At 40.2% G+C, this 19,115-nt stretch overlaps 1 protein-coding gene across 1 annotated transcript in view; it reads right to left on the bottom strand.

The window, feature by feature from the left end:
• The window catches only part of BIRC6 (baculoviral IAP repeat containing 6), a 171,501-nt gene extending 155,591 nt beyond the window's left edge, over positions 1–15,910 (bottom strand). Inside the window, exons 1-2 of the mRNA XM_017806694.1 lie at positions 15,658–15,910; positions 301–482 (exon numbers count right to left, since the gene is read on the bottom strand). Of these exons, the coding sequence (XP_017662183.1) occupies positions 301–482; positions 15,658–15,895 (420 nt within the window). The 5' untranslated portion in view covers positions 15,896–15,910. The remainder of the gene's footprint in view (positions 1–300; positions 483–15,657) is intronic.
• Between the last annotated feature and the right edge of the window lie 3,205 nt (positions 15,911–19,115).

Genomic DNA, 19,115 nt, shown 5'->3' with positions numbered 1-19,115 from the left:
AGGAGTGCATATAGATTCCATACTCAAGCACAGACAAAGCTCAGGAAACATGTCCTTATCTCTAGTCACTAAGAAGTTCTTTCATCTGAAATAATGTGTTCTTGAGGCACACTCTTACTTGTTTGAGATACAGGTAACTGCAAAAGCTATGGCCTTATGACAACTAATAACTAAGAAACTTTTCCATTACATGCTGTTAATACTACCCTAGAAACTTGGGGTTTCAAATGTCTAGTTTCAGTATTTCTGACAGAGTTATTTACATACCTCAGGGGTTTTTTTCCCCTCTCCACATCTTACCTCTGTAACCGGCAATTCAAGCTGAACCACATCATCTTGTTTTGAAACAGGCGTTTGCAGAGCTGTGTCTAACAGTAAGATGCCATTGAGATCTTTCCTACATCCTACTGCATAATCATCCACAAAGATCACTTTATCCACAGCAGAAATATACTGACATTTCACCCGTCCACCTGGTTTAGCTATAAAGGGAAAGACAAAAAGCAAGATCCAATTAGAAAACAGCTTTTATATAAAAGACCTTTAATACCTGTTCTGGAAAGCGATGTAACACTTTGCCAAGATCTTTACTGCTTGAGACGATAAAAACCTAACATTTCAGCTATCACAACTTTCACCAAACTTTTATTTTCTACATTAAAAAACAAACTACCAAAATCTGTACACCCCATCAACAACTACAACCATTTTATTCCTACAATGGAAGCCATTATTCAAGTCCTGCTCCTACCACGAGGCCTAAACTAGTGTTTTCAAGCCTAATGCAGATGCCTGGTACACTTGATATTAGCTGAAGTCAATAATAAGAATTAAATTGTAAAAATCAGCACAAAAACTAAGACACAGTTGCTGAACAAACATTAAGGCACCATTTCATCAAGCAAAACAGTACTCAAAATTCTGAAAACTAAGTACAGCATGTAACATGTACCAATGTTAATGTGTTCCTTGAGACACTAAGGTAGCTTATTTCTGCTCAGTGCTGCACACGTGATAACAGTAACAGGTTTGAGAAGTCTGGTGGGGGTGGAAGAAGACTGTCAGCAGATAAATAAGGAAAGGCTGTGCCAATGGATATTATCCTCAGAAATAATAATAATAACAATGCTATTATTATTATTATTATTATATATTTGTCTAAGGCTGGATGGATTGTAAAACTGCAATCCATGTAATATGCTACCTGTATAGAAGGCCACCTGCTTTAATTCACATAAAGTGTAACCTGCTGCTATAGAAGAGGACTGTATGTAAGTTATAAGTATATGGACACATTCTCCAAAGGGCAAAGCTGAAATTGCTGGATTGTCAACATAGATGTCTTCTTGTTGCACAGGAACAGGAGTTCCATTAAATTTTGCATTAATCATGTCCCGTCCCTGTTTTCATCTTTCCTCAGACACTGGATACCATTTTTATAGTAAATAATTAAAAATCACCATTTCAGTAGCTAGAATGCAGTAAAATATCCAGGTAAGGACAGCTATGTAATTCTCTCATCTTCATGTTTTGATATAGTTAAATGGAAATAAAAACTTCTGGAAATAATAGGGCACATGAATCTGACCACATTACATTTGTGGTATCCTCTCTCAAAAATGTAGGTCAAGAACAGTTTTCTGGTGCCCTTCTCACCAAAATTTTTGAAACAATGACTCATATAAACTCAAAACACAGGCTATATCCCTTTGCCTGCATTAAGGATACTGCAATTGTAATCATTGCTATAACAGTCAGAAACACTTCAAGAGCTCTGGAATCACTTGACAGTTGTGAAGTCTTTAGTCCTTCCTCGCCAGAAAAGCATTCTCTGAATGGCAAATCAACTAGTTTCAAACTGCATTTTTGCCAATACATTTGAGTTCCTCACACGAGACTTTCTACAGACAACACAGCTGCAGGCAAGGAAGTAAGTTATTCTACAGGAAAATAACAGGTTTTACAAAAATTCAAATACAAGTTGAAACATCTTTAAAAGTATTAATTTCAACAACGCACTGGAAACTGTTATGTAAATAAACTGAAAGGTATCTCATGCACTAAACTAGAAACCTCAGTAGATTCTGATGGTGTTTGCAGTCTATCCAGTGTGATCCAAGTGATGGATCACTACAGGATGCTTTCTTTAACCCATTACTTCTCCTCTTTCCCAGAGAAAATGGGAAAAGCAGCTCCCCCTTTCTGGCAGTGCCAACACCATAACACTTTCTTTTGCACTTGCCTTATTTCCTGTCGAGCTGCTCATGCCCCATGACTAGGAGTTCAGCAGTTTGTAGGAGCCCCAGTCCTTGTGGCTTTCCAGGCTAGACCATTCTTATTTTATGATTTCTGCAGTGAAATCTCATGTCTAAACCAGCAAAAGGCTAATATCCTCTATGTAAGTAGTCCAAATCCTTAGAAGTCAATGAAGATTACTAAAGAGGCAGATAACATGCCCAATCAGCATAATATTTAGTTATAACAAGAAGTTATAACTACAGCACAAGAAATTGTGCCTAACAGCTATGATTTTCACTGTCTTGGTATATACTTTGTTGGTTACATTTACAGAAAGACTTTAGCCAAATTATCTCTAGAAAATTATTTACAGCTGCAGTTTATTTGAAGCACATAAAAACAAATCAAGCTCCCTTAGGCTAAGTCGATGGAGCTTCAAGGAAATTATTTAATCAATATTTAATATTGTTCCAAAACCCAGAGAAACACATTCTGCAACTGACTGGTTTACACTTTGAGTAGCCTCTGAGCTGCTGACAAGCTGTTTTGCAAAAAGAAGTTTAATTTTGGAAGTTCACAAAATACATTTCAAGGTGGTTCTACTACTAGTCACAAACTATAAAACAGTCTACTTATGGTTGGCCATATGATTATAGTAGTAGACTGAGAACCAGGAAACTGCAGAATTTAGAAGTCACCATTAAGAAGTAAACACAGTAGAAGAAATGCCTAGAAAAGTTAAATCATTCTCAAAGTATTGTCAGAGGTGTCCTTTCTAACTCAGGATCAATGTTCAACAATCTGCCAAAGGACTCCAACCAATACCCTTTGAAAAGTGTACTGGTGGCACTCTAACATTATGTACTGCCTGTCCAGCCTGGCTAAGTTTACTAGCAATATGTAGTGATCTGCATCTTTACAAACCACAGTTCAAAAGTTTCACAGGAACTCACCAAATTACTTAAGCCTGATCATCAAAATCCAGCTGTTACTCTCATTTTAGCCATAATTCCTTCAGCTGTAATTTATTTTGGGTGGTGGAAGGAGAAATAGTCATTCAAAGTTTTTAATGATTTTGCTTTTCAGTCTTGGCACAGGTGGATCATAGCTTCTCCCAAAATCTCTGGCCTATTTGTTTAGGACTGAAACCAAAACAACTTACAAGAAAAGGTCATTAAGCCTTTTGTCAGTGCCTGTAAGGAAACCTAGCAGGCTGCTAGCACGCTGGAAGTGCAAGCCCGATAGCATACTACATTATGGTATGTCATCTACAACAACCTTAGAACTAGCAAACTGAAAACTTAAAATAAAAGCAAATAAACATCAGCTTGCAGAAATTAAGAATCTGAGAAAAGGAACATTTACCCTCCACCTTCTTTGTTTCAAAGAATACAGAACAGAGATTGGCAATTTCCTGTGATCAAAATCTGACCTTCAAAAATATTACAGACAACAAACTTGTTTGGAGAATTCATAACAGTCTAAGCAGCATCTATTGTACCCCCATGGCTGCAGGCATTAAGATGGACCAAACTAATTAGAGAATTAGCTTTACATTTCAAGACGTAAAAGAATGAAAAAGTTTGTCTCCGTTTCTCTGCTATAAGTAGATCGAGCCTCAAAGCTTTAGAGCTTAAGAGAAAGTGGTTGTCACCTGAATATGTGTGGCCATCATCATGAAGAGATGTAGGTTAATGTTGACAGTAACACCCTTATCTTTTGTATTATTGAAAAAAGTTAATTCACCTTGAAAACTGCTAGCCAGGAATGGCACTAAAACATATCAAAGTCAGTAATTCTCTTGACAAGAATCTCCTAGTGTGCAGCAAAAACCCCAAATAGTTTCTAAATTACAGTAAGCTAACACTTTTATCTGCAGCTATAAAGTGAGAGTGGTAAACACACACATTACAACACTAATTCCATAATGCTAAGATCCAAGTCCAGTCAAATATCTAAAGGAACATTTATAACTTTGATCTATGAATGCTGTTAGTCTTTAGATTAGGAATTAAAATAATATTTTTGGAGAAACAGAAATCCCATCAGCTCAGCAGAACTGATGCACCAATACCAGTTTCTGCATTTCCAATTTAAACTAGAATATCCAAACAGTATCTCAGTACTCATTTCAAAACACTGCAAGCCTGGGAAACTAAATGAATGAAGTTTCAGGAGATCAAAAGCCCTTCTATTCCATTAACTTTGTATCATAAGATTTGAACATCAAGCTATTTTAAAGGCAAGAGAATCTAAAAACTCAAGAAAAGGCCAAGTTGGCTGACAGCAAAACTATCATTTCCATTAGAGGCAAAAACGCTTCTTGCTAGAACCTTACTCAGCTTCTTCTCACACAGTTTTCACATGTACCTGGGATTAGAAAACCCCATATGTATCAGTTGTCCTCATTTGTAGCAAGGCAGGTGCCTTTCCTATTGCTACTGTTTCACATAATCACAAAACCAACTGAAAGTTAGCAAGTATAATATCTAATTATATGCTAGCCAAACCACACGCTGCCAAATCAAGAATATCAGGACAAATGCAGTTTGAGGAAGTTATACAATACAAATAAAAAAACCCACCCCATCTTAAAGTTCAACTTGCTGTCTTAACTTCCTATATGTGGAGGAAACTATTTTGAACTAATACTATAGAAAATCACAGCTATGGATTAGCTGGAAAGGGTTCATACAAATGAGGACAAAAAGCAAACCAATGCAAGTCTGGTTTAAAAATTAGAAAATTGTCTCCAAATTGTTTTACCTCAGTGGCTCCCAAATGAAACTAAAACATGGTGGTTATGAACATCTGGGAACACAATAATGAGAAGATGTCTAAGGCATGTTGAAATTAGGCCACAAATGCTCATCACTACTGAATTTATCAGTCATAGATTCTCTCTTGTTCCTCCTCTTCTCTTCCTCATGAACACCCTCAGTGGAAGTTTCAGCAGGCCCAGGCCCAGGCCCTTATTTGCTCTAACCATCACCTCAGCAAAGCAGTCTGCTGCCATCATGAAGACACTCTAAAAAAAAAATAAATTCTCAAACTTGAGGAAAGGATAGAAAGGAAACTATTAGATGATCACAAGTTTAAGGTCCTATTTTAGACAAATTATGTAAATGGGCTTAAATCAGCTATACACAAGCAACATTTTCGGATTTCACTACATGCACACACCTCTATCTGCCACATCAACTGGAAGAGCTGTCCAAAATGATTGAATAAAACAAAAACACATTCAGAGCTGAAACAGGAAAGAAAACTAAAATCGTTCTCTGAACAGCAAGAATGCTAAAGGAGGCAGAAATACCCAGCTCAACATCATGAAGTGCCTTCAAACCCATTATTTGCCAATACTGGATTTAGTTAATCAAAAACAAGGCATGATCTAAATTTTATCTTTTTCTTTAGCAACAAACAGGACAGAGCTGTTTCAGTATCAGTTCCATTATATGATAGCTGGTTTTAATAATCCTGATTAGCAGTAAGATGTGTTATCTAGGCCAAAGCATTGGAGACTGCCACATGAATATTAACTAAACGTGTCTGATCAAGCCCTACTAACAGAACACTAAGACTTAAAAGGTTTCAGAACATAAACAAACCCCCACTGAGATCAAGACAGCTCATACCTCACTAGCTTTGCAGGCATAGGGTCCTCTTCCACCCTACAGACTTAAAATGAGACTGAATCAGCAGGAAGATGCTGCTGAGCTCTTTGTGCCCACGCTCTTTATGTGGTTTCAGATCTTCATGTATCTTACATTACTGCTGCCTTGTATGCTGCACAGTTTTATGCGGTTATCCCATGAATAAATTATGAAAGATTTCACAGGATATTCTACAATCCTTCCTGCAAACTCAGATAAACCGTGAAAATGCAAGTTCCTGCAATTCTCCTGCAAACACCTCACAGAGGACACTGTCTTCTTCAAAATTTTTCTCAAAGTGGAAAACTGTGCTTAAAAAAATTTCAGGAAAGTTGTCTTTCTGAAGTTGCAGACAGACAGATTACACAGCATCCACCCAGAACCAGAGACAGGCAAAGAACACTTCTCAGTCAGTAACAGGAAGTTCCCGTTTTTCAAGAGCAAGTCCCATCACAGCATTTCACAACAAAGAACCTTTGCCAGATGAAATTTTACCACCAGTTCCTCTTTTTGTCCCTAGAGTGGCTAAGACATTGGAGTTCACCCATTATGTATCCTGCAGCCTCTGCAACAGGAGAAAACATCTCCAGTTATGGCACTTTTTAAAATCCCAAGACTGTTTAGGCACGAAATGGTTTAGCTTCTCCCTCTCCCAAGCCCCAATATTATAAGGAGCTTCCAAAGCATCATGCTGGGAGAAGCAGCAAGTACTCAAAAGCAGATAGGTCCGTTAGAAGGCAAGTGAAAAACTGGCTGTCACGTTCAAAGTTAGTAATTAATGACTCCACACCTAGCTGGCAGCCAGTTGAGTGGCATTCAATGAAACTCGATATGGTTTACTATCTTCAATGGCTTGGATAATGGGACAGGCTGCACCTTCAGTAAGACTGAGGATGATGGGAGATAACTGAGGGCAACTGATGCATTAAATGGAAGGGCTGCCTTTCAGAAGGATCCCAAAAGACAGAGAAATGGCTTGACACACATCTCCTGATATTCAATGAAGACAAACGCAATGACTTACACCTGGTGTGGAATATAACCCCATATAGCAAGAGAAGCTGGGGACCAACTGTCTAGGTGGCAACCCAACAGAAAGAACTTGGGGATCCTGATGGACAGGCTGAACAAGAGGCAGCAGTGCATCCTTGCAGTGACAAACTTACCACAGAGGGGATCAAGGGAGAAGATCCGTTTCCTCTAATCAGGAATGTTGAGCCCACATCCAGCTTCGCTCCTCCATCTGAGATATCAACACATATGCGAGTCCCAGGAAGGGCTACTGAGACAGAGGGCTGGAGCATACAAGATGTGGGGAAAGACTAAGATAACTGGGCTTGTTCAGTCTGAAGAGAAAAGGTTTAGGAGGAAATCTAACAGCAGTTTTCCACTACTGCAGAAGTAGTTCAACAGCTATGTTAGACTGCAGAGTTACTACCTACCTCCTACCACTTTTCTCTTTTGGACATTACTTTTAAAAAAAACACAAGGGTTACACTGAACAAGAACTAATCACACTGGATCAGAGGAAAATGTGCATAACTCCACAGTTTGTCCAAGACGGTTGTCTAAGACAGTGGTTAGTGAAGAATTTAAGAAAGGATAGGTATACAATGGCTCTTCCCTGTAACACTCTCAGCTCCTGCTAATCTGTGCTCAGGGACCTTCTGCAACAAAAGGGATTTCGTTTTTCATAGTGACCTTGGATAGGTTTTTCGTCTATGACTTTGTCCAACACTGTTGTAATTCCACAAACACATAGTATCCACAATGCCCTGTAGCCAGGAGCTCTATATTTTACTATTTCTCAATTATTTCTTTTGATGCCCTCAGCTTTGTACTAGAACAATCAATTCCCAATTTACATTTTTCACATGTCCAGAATTTTGCAAACCTCTCACTCTCTTACCTCCCCATTCCAAATCATCCCCATTATCTTTTTAAGACTGAATATTGCTTCGCATGCATAAACCATTCCACACCTTTAGTTTCTAGTTCTGTTATATTCTTTTTGCAATGGAAATATCGAAACTGCACACAAGCAGGCATTGAAATAGACTTATATTATTAGCTGGGTTTTTGACAACTTCTCTAGCAATGCCTTATACGATAAGAACTGAGCAATTAGCTGGTATTTCATATTCCTAGCACAACTTCAAGACCTCATTCTGGCCTTATGAGTCAGTTCAGACCCCAGTACACCAGACTTCAACTCTACTAAATTCTTATGAGTACATCAAGTTAATTAAGTGCATGCATTCTCACATTCTCCTAATAACTGCTTCTACATAGGAAAACTGAAGTAGAACAGACTAGATTCATGCATGTTTAATTTATATTTAAAAGTGAAACTATTCTTTAGAGAAGTTGGTAAAATTGAAAGGCCTTGTATGTTTGAAACACTTATTTGCAGCCTCAGGATATTTGAACATGGTGACTACATAAGTTTAACTTTAGTTCTTTCACTAGAAGGGAAAATTCAGAAAAGCTAACTCAAGTTTGACTGTGCCAGGCTCCCTCTATAGGCAATGGAACCAGGTTCCTTCAAAAGTTCAGAGTAAGGACTTTTCCTTTCTCTGTATTGCATGGAGAGAGAACCTAAGATTACTTGTTGAAAAGTGTCGATCTTGTTATATGAAAGCTATAGAAAACCAAACAGGAAAAATCCATTATTACAAAAAGTCTATCAAGCAGTGTCACATCTTATCATTTACATCACAACATAAATCTAGGATCCAGAAGATAGGTCTACTAGAGTCTACCACAGTATTTCTCCATAAAAACCACAGTGCCGCCTTGCACTCCAATTAAACACTCTCCAGTCTTCACTGCCATCTTCTCAGCTTCCTACTTGCCCACTGCCATCCAGCTACTCCATCACAGTTCTCAGTCCCATCCTTTACCCTTCCAGCTCTTCCTTTCACCAAGGAGTTTTTTGAGCCTCTGTAGCCTGTTGCCAGTCAACAGTTTATCCAACTGTTCTCCTACAGCTGCCAAATGCTCAGATGAGATCCTGATTGCTTCACACTCAGGTCAGAGAAGTGCAGGGGATCAAACAGTTTTCCCTCTACAAACTGCACAGGGGACTGAAGAACTGCCAAGAAACTGTACGCTATCCAAGCCTTCATTAACCAGCACTTGAGACTGGGTATGTTTTCACTACTGCTACCAATTTTCAAGACTACTTAATTGATAAACAAATTCCCCCCTAAGTTACACATTAAAAAAGTTATCAATACTCACTGAACTGCCCTAGCAAATACCTCAAGAAAATTTTAAACATAACAGTGTTTATATTCATATGACAGACGAGTTATTATTTCTATAATTTTACACTTTTAAACTTATGCTAAACAACGTTTATTGTGTATAATTCTTTTCCATGGAGCGCTCTTTCCCCAACAAGCACACAACATCTTCAAAATAAATGTTTTGCAGACTTCCTATTTACTTTTTGACTAGCAGTGTACTCTGGGTCCTTACTAAATCTTGATACTCTTCCCAAAGACAAGGCAGCAAAGGAATTGGGCCAATACACAATTCGGAAACCAAAAGAAGCTGCAAATGTTAATATTCATGTGTACTTCACAAATGAAAGAACTGAAGGCAATAGCTGTTCTTTTTTGAATCCTCTACTCAGTGACAAGCACTCATCTGGTGATTGCAAGCAGTCGTTGCAATTAAGAGAGCATTAACTATTTAAAGGACAGCTTTCTAACAGCAGAAAGCAATACAGTGGCATCACTTAGGAACCATCAGGAAAGTGAACTGATCCATGTGTAAATTTTTTATTTAAAAATTAAAAAAAAATGGTGAGCAGTTACTGATCCCAGTGAAACAGAAAACACACAACAAGCTATCTCACATGACCTTGGGCATGATACACTCAAAAGTTGTCCAGGAGTCCACATGGTTGTAAGCCCCATCTCCAAGACAGCCTAAGAAACGTTTTTGAAATGTCATACTCCTAGTGGAAAATTAAAAAACCCTTGTAACAGCAAGGATGGACAGGTTTGTTCCCTGATTTTAAAGTCACTTGGAAAGAAAACCTGAAATAACAGATCAACAAATCAGAACAACAGATCAAAAAATCAGATACAATGATTATTAAAAAAGAGATTAATGTGAATTTTCAGTCTAGGACAGATTTTTCTTATACTCTGTCTTAAAAAATCCTAGATGTTCTATTTTCACTTAAGCTCAGGTTATGAATATCAATGCAATAGCAACCACAAAAATATAAACAATATAACTAAAGACTCAGAAAGTGGTTCTACTGAGCCAGCTAACATTATGGTGGGCTGCCAGAAATGACCAGCTATAGGACAGGAGAGTGTACTAGATCCAAACCACTCATCACCAGAATGTCCTTAAGAGTAAAAAGGTCAGGGCTTTTAAACATCACTAGGCTGGGCACTCAGAAGCAGAAGTGCTCTCAATGTTTTCCCTACTTCTAGTCCAACAGAGAGTCACCTGCTTCCTTTCATAATGTTCTAGACTCGAACTATCAATTATCTGTCAGAATATATTTCTGCCAAGTTTCTTCTACATTTTACACAACACAGTATACAACATGACTGGGAGCTGAGCTGAAGGGCATGTCATATAAGCGTATTACAAGCTGACTTGAACAAAGTTGGATCACAATCAGCATTGAAGGTGAAAGTCAGTTTTTTCCTCCGAGAACTCTTCCTATCAGTGAAAAATTCCTTAACTACCTGTGAGATAATTGGGACAGGGAGTCAAAATTCAAATCCCTGACAAAGAGCACAGTATTTCATTTTGGGTCACTAAGAAGCATTTAAAGATTCATCTTTCTGCAGAAGACCTTCAAAATCCATATGCAGAGGTTTATGAGATTTCTGATTATCTGACATTAAAGCATTCTGCAACTTTTAATAATACTGCACTACTGTTGCAATGATAACCATGAATCCATCAGTCCAGATATGAATGACCTGCCAATAAAATGAAAAAATGTGCTACCATGCCTGGCAACATAACGTATGCCTGCACTGCTGCCTGTTGTAACATCTGAGTCCCTGTAAGAAAAACAGAAATGAAAACATCCCTTTAAAGGCATGTGGAAATATCTCTACTTTTACTCTACTTTAGCTTCTGCAGAAGATAATCCAGATGTGCTTCAACAGAGCCTGGAAATATCAATTAACAGCACCTTGACAGTCTGGCAAGATGCCTGGCAAGCAAGAAGGGATATCTGACATACTTTGATTGAGCTACCAGGCAAATGGAGCTCACAGCAGTTTAGAATCATTGCTGGCATGAAACACTGAAGTTAAAACTAACAATTCTCCTATTCTGTTTTCAAAGTCCTTAAGGTTCCTCACGAATGAACTTACGATGATATAAATCAATGGAATGATCGCTTTGAGAAGTACTTCACCCAGATTAGCAGTCACCTGAGTACACTCAAATGCAAGGTGGGCTGCAGCAAATCACTAGATATTTGACAGTATTCCCCATGAGATGAGAAAATAAACAAGGAGAAAATTCTGTACTAATAGCAACAGGCTTCATTATTACTAATTTTTTGTTTCATAATCAAATGAAAGAAAATAATAGACAAGGAGATGAAAAACTTGCCCCAATTCTGAAGAACGAAGGAGACAACTTGAGCAGTATTACCAGTGAGTTTCAAACAGTTGAAACTGCTGATGGTGTCTTCAAATAATTCAGGTGTAGAATTAGATAGCAGAATATCCCAACAGTTTCCTCCTAAAGATTATTACAAGAAGTGCAAACTCTATGACTTCCAAGCTGCAAAAGAAAATCTTGTTTTCCCTTCTGCATCACATGGAAAAGAATCAAAAAGAAACAGAGCTGGGTATCCCTTGAGAGATTTCCAAGGCACCATAATTTGAAATGAGATGGCTGAAGACAAACAAGACTTCCCAAAAGGGATCTCTGACAGACAGACAATGGTGTTGAACTTGCTGGCACAGGTGAGCCTTGTGGGCTGGGATCTACTTATTTCTATATTCTTCTGATGGAGGAACAGTAGTTGAGGGCCTCTTGTGCTAATGCAACATCTCTGTTTCCCCTGCAGGAACTGGTATATGTATAATGACTATGTCCTTCCCTGTACAGATTCAGAAGTCTCTATTTTGATTCCTGTTAGGGTTTCTACAGTAATTTAGAAGGCCTTAGCTACAAAATACCGTGCATTTTAGCAAATGAGGCTCTGAATCAATTGCTACCTCAAATTAATGTAGACAAACTTAGAGGAACATTCAAAATGGTCACTGTTCATGTGACAGCACACTTTAGATTCTGCCCAAGCTTCTCTGGGAATTATAGCACTCTCCCAGTTCAGGCAGTTTTCTTATTTTGTTTGTAAATAGAAGGAACTGATAAATCAAACATCTCTATGAACACTAAGAGTCACTTGAGATTATTCTGGGAAGTTTGTTTAGATTATTTGGGATTTTTTTGTTTGGCTTTTTTGGTTTGCTTTTTTTTGAGACAGAGGAAAAGGCTCATCCTTAGTGCTGTATTTAGAGATTGCTCATTTACGCTTTTCGGCTACCAGTGTTCAACTTGAAACTGAAACCACAAAAATATTTAAATGTCTACGAGGGAAAATAAAGTACTTGACAGACTTGCATGGCAGATTCAAAACTAGTCTTGACTAACCACTACTAGCAAACAAACAGAAATGCATAACATCCAGAAATCATAATTTTCCTTGCACTCCCAGTCTGGCTCTCTGAAATGCACACCACATGTGCAACAGTCTTGATACAATAAAAAGGACAACCTTGTGACCAAGTAAGACAGAGTTTAATGCAAGCATCACCTGATTTTCCCCCTACTTTTATTCACTACTGGGCTGTTGCAAATGATCACCTGGTCCTCTTGAATAGGCCTACAGGGCTCACACAGGGAACAGATTAAACGTGATCACACACTTTCAAGAGATAAATCTGAGGAAGATTCAGTATGGGACAATAATAATCATAATCCTCACTGAACTCCTACAGTTTGAGCTCAGAAGAACAATCCCTGCATCATCACATACGTTAGACCAGTGATATTCACATCAGAAACTGAAGCACACAGACCACATCCAAGTTGTCTTTTGGCTGTGAATCTTTTGCATTGCTCTTTTACACACCAAAGAGCAACCTGCATTTACATTCTAAGGAAGGCAGCCTCCATTGCTCTACCAGATTCAGCATTCCACAGGTTCAGTCTTTTCACAGAGAATGAGCTCAAAGCTTAATATATATTTCCGCATTGAACTGTGACTGCACACTAAGGCTTGGTGGCGTTTCTTTTTCTCCTCTGTCCTGTCTTGATGGGGGATTCTTTTCTTTGCTTTGTTTTCTAGAAAGAGAGGCCTACAGTTTGTTTTTCCTTGGGTAAAGATTTCTGTCCAACACAAATCTTTTGGCAGGGCAAAAGACCTGCAGCCTCAATTACCAAGGAGGACAAGCAGTCTCCCAGGAGAAGCAGTTTTAATTCCTAGAGACTCTATTTTTAGTTATAGCACCAGAAGTCCCTGAAGCAACAATATCCTTTGACCTGTCATTTATGGCAGGGGAGGGAGCAGCAACAGAGTTGGTCTACAGGTCTGAGTGTCCAGCTACTACTATCCTACATTAAAAGAGCTCATGCTGTACAGAGCAGGCAGACATCAGAGAGCAGCTGAATTTCCTTTTCCTTCTCTTCCCATAGGCAGGCTGAAGAGAGAGAGAACAAGAGTGAACAGTGTTGCTAATAGCCCCAACAGACACCAGCTGCTGAGATGGACCAGATTTCTGTCAGTCTGAATCTATAAGAAAATTCAGCTAAAGTTTCTTCAAACTAAACTGAGTTTATAATTTTTTTTTCCAGTAATGAAATCATCAGCTCTACTGCACAGATAAAATTTGGGTAGATTGCAAGCAATTCTGTTGTTTTATGTGAGGAGGAGTATAATCCATCTTTTACAGCCATGCTGTCAAAGAGAAGACTGACACTAAAGGAAGTATACATGACTGAATACACGTAACAGAAGCAAAGCAATATGTTATTTTCAAATAGTTACTATTTAGGGGAGAATTGCCATTAGCATTTTGAATACTAAAGCAAACCCTTTGCAAGGATTTTATCACAGCACTTTGATTTACAGTTAACTTCTTTTTCTGTGCCTGAAAATTAAACATCTCCTACACAGACAACCAATTACAAAGGAAGTCCTCTATTTATGCCCCCTTCATTCCACAACTTAAAAGCAATCATCAAATTCCTGCAATAGCTTGAAGAAAAGAAATTAAGTTATTAATAAAAAAGCGCGTTAGGAGACAGCATGGTAGAAGAAAGGGAATTACAGAAGCAGAGTGATCTGAACCCCAAACAATGCAGGAAACACCACACAAGAGCCTCATTTTCCATACGAGCAACTGACAATAAAAGCAGCCGGCACCTTCTTAATAATTCCACAAAACCTTCTTTTTAATTGCCCCAAATGCTTAACCTTTACACACAACGTACCAACTTAAACTCATGAAAGGAAATCACCGATTTTTGTCCTGTTCTCTTCAGTCTGACATTGCAACAAAGTTGCTGGATTTCGGGGTGAAAGCATACATATTGCATAGACTGTGGCATCCCCTTATAGTTCTAGGCATTACTGTACCACAATAAGGCGGCAAACAACCTTTCATCAACACTACTCAAAGGTACATCTATTAGCAAGACACAAATGTAAGAACCTGAATGTGGAAACACAAAACTGGTAAGAAGTGTATCTTTCTATGCCAAGGGCTGGACTCACAACATGCCAAATAACCCTAACCAGTACCCCATCAATATTTGGACAAGTACCACAGTTTAAGAACCATTAATGAAAAAGGAACAAAAGCTGTTAATTGCATGTGGATCTTTTTCAACAGAGACAGTTTATCAACAGTGTAAGAACACTAATGGTCAACACAGAAAGTTGCTTCATAGTTACGGAGATGCTACAGTCAGCCTCCACTAATTCAGTACATAATCATGCCTCCTGAACACAATAGCAGGTATACTATTACTAGTACCAGAGACAGTCAGGATAGTCAGCAGCCTGAAGAACTATCCAAGTTTATATAAAAATGTATCATCAAATAACTATGAAAGATTCTGATCTTAAATAATTCTAAGCTGTAAGACAAATGACACTTTTGAGAAGTACACCTTCTTAACAAACCCAGAGTAAGGCTTAATAAATAAATTACTACAGTATCACATATCAATTAGAACTAGAACTATGCCTGTCCTGTCTAACATGCTGCTTCCAATCTTTGGGAGGTTCAACGTCACGTGACCCAAAAGAACACCTGAAGAGTTAAAATAAAAACACATAGCCCTGTACACCACAGCCTTTCATCCCCATTTAATCTTTTAGTAACCACGCCAACACATTTTGCAGAAATAAAACACCTCGGCGCTGTCTACACGAGTATCTCTGCCCCAAAGAGTAGAACACAGAATCAATTAGGTTGGAAAAGACCTCTGAGATCCCCGAGTCCCAGCCTATGGCCGAACATCACAATCTCAACCAGAGCATGGCACCGAGTGCCATGTCCAGCCTTTCCTTAAACGCCCCCGGGGACAGAGACTCCACCACCTCCCCGGGTAGGGGAGGCCGTTCAGGCCAGAAAAACAAGGAGAGGCGACAAAGAGCCAGGGGGACTCCCCAGTAGCAACGAGCCGAGCCAGGCCTCTCCCTCCCGAGGTTGCCCCCGCCCGCCGCGACACCTGTTCCCGCTTGCCCGCTCACCGCCGAGCGCGGACGCCTGCAGCGTGGCCCCCGAGGTGCCATCGATGACTTTGATGGCGCCGCGCGCGGTCACGGCCAGGATGGCGTTGAGCGCCGGGTGGTAGCAGAGGCTGCAGAGCCCGTCGGCGTCGCAGCGCAGGCAGCCGTCCCGCAGCAGCAGCCACTCGCAGGAGCCCGGGCCGGGCCCGGGCCCCGCCGCCGCCGTCGCGGCCGAGGAGCAGGAGGCCGCCGCAGCCATCTTCGCGGCCGCCGCCGCCGCCGCCCTCAGGACAAGAGGCCCGGGGGGAGCCGCTCAGTGACAGTCCCTGGAGCCGCCGCGGCCGCCGCCAGTCACCATCCGGGTCCGGGAGAGGGGGAAAGGGAGAGAGAGCGCCCGCGTGAGCGGGAAGTGACACAACCGCGCCGGATGCGGAACCGACCGCCCGGCCCGGGGGGGGGGAAGGGAGCCGCTCGGCGCGGGCGGGGCCGGCGCGCGGGCGCGGGGGGGCGGGGCTACGCTTTGCGCGCGCGCCCGCGCGCGCCCCCGCGCAGGAGGAAGGAGGCGGGAGCGCGCAGGGAGTGGGTCCCGCCTCGGGGCGGGGGCGGCCGTCGGTCCCGTGAGGGGCCGGGGACCTGCTCCGCTCGGGCTCCGTGCCCGGCGGGGCTGGAGCGCGGCCAGCTGGCCCTCGGCTGTCCCCGGCCCTCGGCTGTCCCTCGCCCTCGCCGCTGCGGTGTCGTTACCGACTCGGACAAAAGCCGGGTCGTAGGCGGGCGAGCGCGTCGGCCGCCCCCCGTCTCGGGGAAACCGGAGCGGGGATTTGCGTTTCGTACCCCGGCTCCGAGACTGGTTTTGCACGCGAGCGATGCGAGCGAGCCCCGGTGTGAGCGGCCTCCAGCGCTGGTACCGAGGGACGGAGCCACAATGCCACGGCTCCCTCCTGGAATGCGCTCGGCCCGCGGGAAGGGTGTCCCTGGCCCCGGGTCATTGCACCTGTGACAGCATTTTACTTTGAAGCAGTGCTTCAAAAATGACCTAAGTTTAATAAAACCTTTTGTATTTTGTTAAGATTTTCCCTTTTCACCCACTAGAATGTCAGTGCAGTTCGTATAGCTCAGCCTACCTGGATGCATTACTTTTTATCTCCCATAGGCATTATTTTATTTAAGTGACGTTATACTAAAATATTTCAAAATGTTTTTAGGCTACTGATGTTCGTAAATATATTTTTAAAATATAATTAAGTTTCCTACAGAATATTTTTATTAGAAGGACCCAAACTAGCAGAGGCTGCTGTAGCAGGAAAATGATTTAAGAAATGCAATGTGTAAAGAAAAACTAAAAGAACAAAACCAAACCAAACCCACTAAGTATGTGTGCCACCCAGGCTAATCAAAATTGTCCTGGGAGTAAAATAAGCAGCTTTTAAGCCTGCTTCACTACTTCAAGTAAAGCACTAGGGGTAGCGATAACATTCACAGCAGATCTCAAGCTGTACGTTGTCTCCTCATCATAACAACTGGTTTCACACACTTTTCAAGTAAGCATAACTTTTCTGATACACAGCAGAGTATGTCTGATGGGTAGAAGACGATAAAAGATATGTACATGTTTAGCTGCTCTGTAGAGATCATCCAAAAAGCACGTCTAAGGTGTGATACCCATGTCTCCACCTCAGAAGGAGGTACTGCATCTCAGAAAGGCAACTTTTTTGCTAGATGAATATGCTCTAAGTTTCCAGTTTTGACAGACTGAAACAGTATATATATTATCACAAAACTTCTTCATAGCCTCAAAGCTATTGATGCTATATACATCAATATTTATCGGTGACATGTATGGTATTAGAGATGTGTCTTAATTAATCAATATTAATTATTCAGTATTAATTCAGTAAATATAAATGAGCTTCATACATTCTGTAAACAAGTTTAATTCAAAATTTTTATAAAATACATCTTGTATTTACACACATACCTTATCTAAAAATATGAGCTTGTTGAATGCAAAGTTATTACAAACTATCAGAACCATTTGAGAGTTGTTTGTACATATTTCTTGCACAGCAATGGAAAAGGTGACCCTAGAGACACTAAGATTAAAAGGTGCAAATTTGCAATTGTGTACAAAATATGTACTATGTTAAGTGCATATCTACATTGCATATTACACATGTGCCAAGTCTGTGGAAAGGAACAGTTAAAACTGCACCTATAAATTTCACAGAAAATTAATGTAGAGGAAATTGAGATACTCGGAGACTCAACAGAACATTCTTGCATCCTTTCAATATTCATAGTCATTTCAGATGCATGGGATCCATTACGGACACCTCACAAACAACTATGCAAAGAGGAACTAAGCTTAAAGCTCTCTGGCAGCCCAGTAACCTAAATATGTCCTTGCCCTTCACCTTGTGGGGATGGTAGTTAAACATGTATTTACAGGGTCTGGGTGGAGTCTCATAATACTACTTGCATATTCCTGTTAAAAAAACGACATAAGTAATGAAAAAACCAAGGTAAGACCAGATTATCATGCAAGATTCCAAAGCTAATATGCTTTTTTAAAAATACACCTTAACTTGTTTTTTCTTTTTTTTTTCAGAATGTGATATGAATGCTCTTAAAATACTTGTAGGTAAGAACTAAGTTGCTGGTATAAATTGGTTCAGTATGACTCTGCAGTAATTCTACCAGAACTTCTGCAGAAGTCAAAAACCAGGTGAAAAGTCCATTGCTCTACAAGTTTTTCTCCTTTTATATATTACAAGCTCAAGTATTACACTACAATTTACGTCCAGCATTAACTTCAAGTAGTTCCATTTAAGACCAACACAAGCATCAGCCAGGAAAGCAGACTGAATAAGCAAAAGGTCTGTGGGAGAGTTGGAATTTAATTATATATTTTGCATCAGTAATGACTGGTAAAAATAAGTTACCAAGATGGCAAGTTCCACAGTCTAAAAAGCTGAAAAGCTACAGTTCTGATATGGAAATATGTCCATCAGGGGCCAAGGACAGCCCTTGCAATTACCTTGTCATGGCTGATTTTTATTTGTAGCATTAAAAAAAAAAGGGGGGGGGATGGGAAACGCTTTTTTTCTGTGATGGGAAACGCTTTTTTTCTGTTACCAAAAAAAAATATTAAGAAACTTAAGATCTATTTGTCGATACCAAATACTGAAGATTGCAAATGCCTAAGTTAGTACCATGCAAAGTGAACTTCAGTGGACTTCCCTTGTGAAGATATCTTACCATAAGGACTATTACATAAGCAATCAACACAGTACACAGGAAATATTTAACATGTCATCACATTATTACATAATCCTTGGAGAGTCAAAATTAGCAAACCTGTAACTGTTACTAAGGCTGTAACTCTCCCTTGTTTAGTGGAGGGAGAATCTGGCCTTCCAAATCTTTATTTCTCTTTACAAGGGATCAATATTATTGGTGAGGAAAAAAATAGATGTGTGTTA

The sequence above is a fragment of the Lepidothrix coronata genome, unplaced genomic scaffold (genome assembly GCF_001604755.1).
Source record: "Lepidothrix coronata isolate B3197 unplaced genomic scaffold, Lepidothrix_coronata-1.0 Scaffold16, whole genome shotgun sequence".
In the NCBI taxonomy this organism is placed as follows: Eukaryota; Metazoa; Chordata; class Aves; order Passeriformes; family Pipridae; genus Lepidothrix; species Lepidothrix coronata.
Note: the sequence above shows the minus strand (reverse complement) of the source record. Positions and strands in the feature narration are given on the sequence as shown.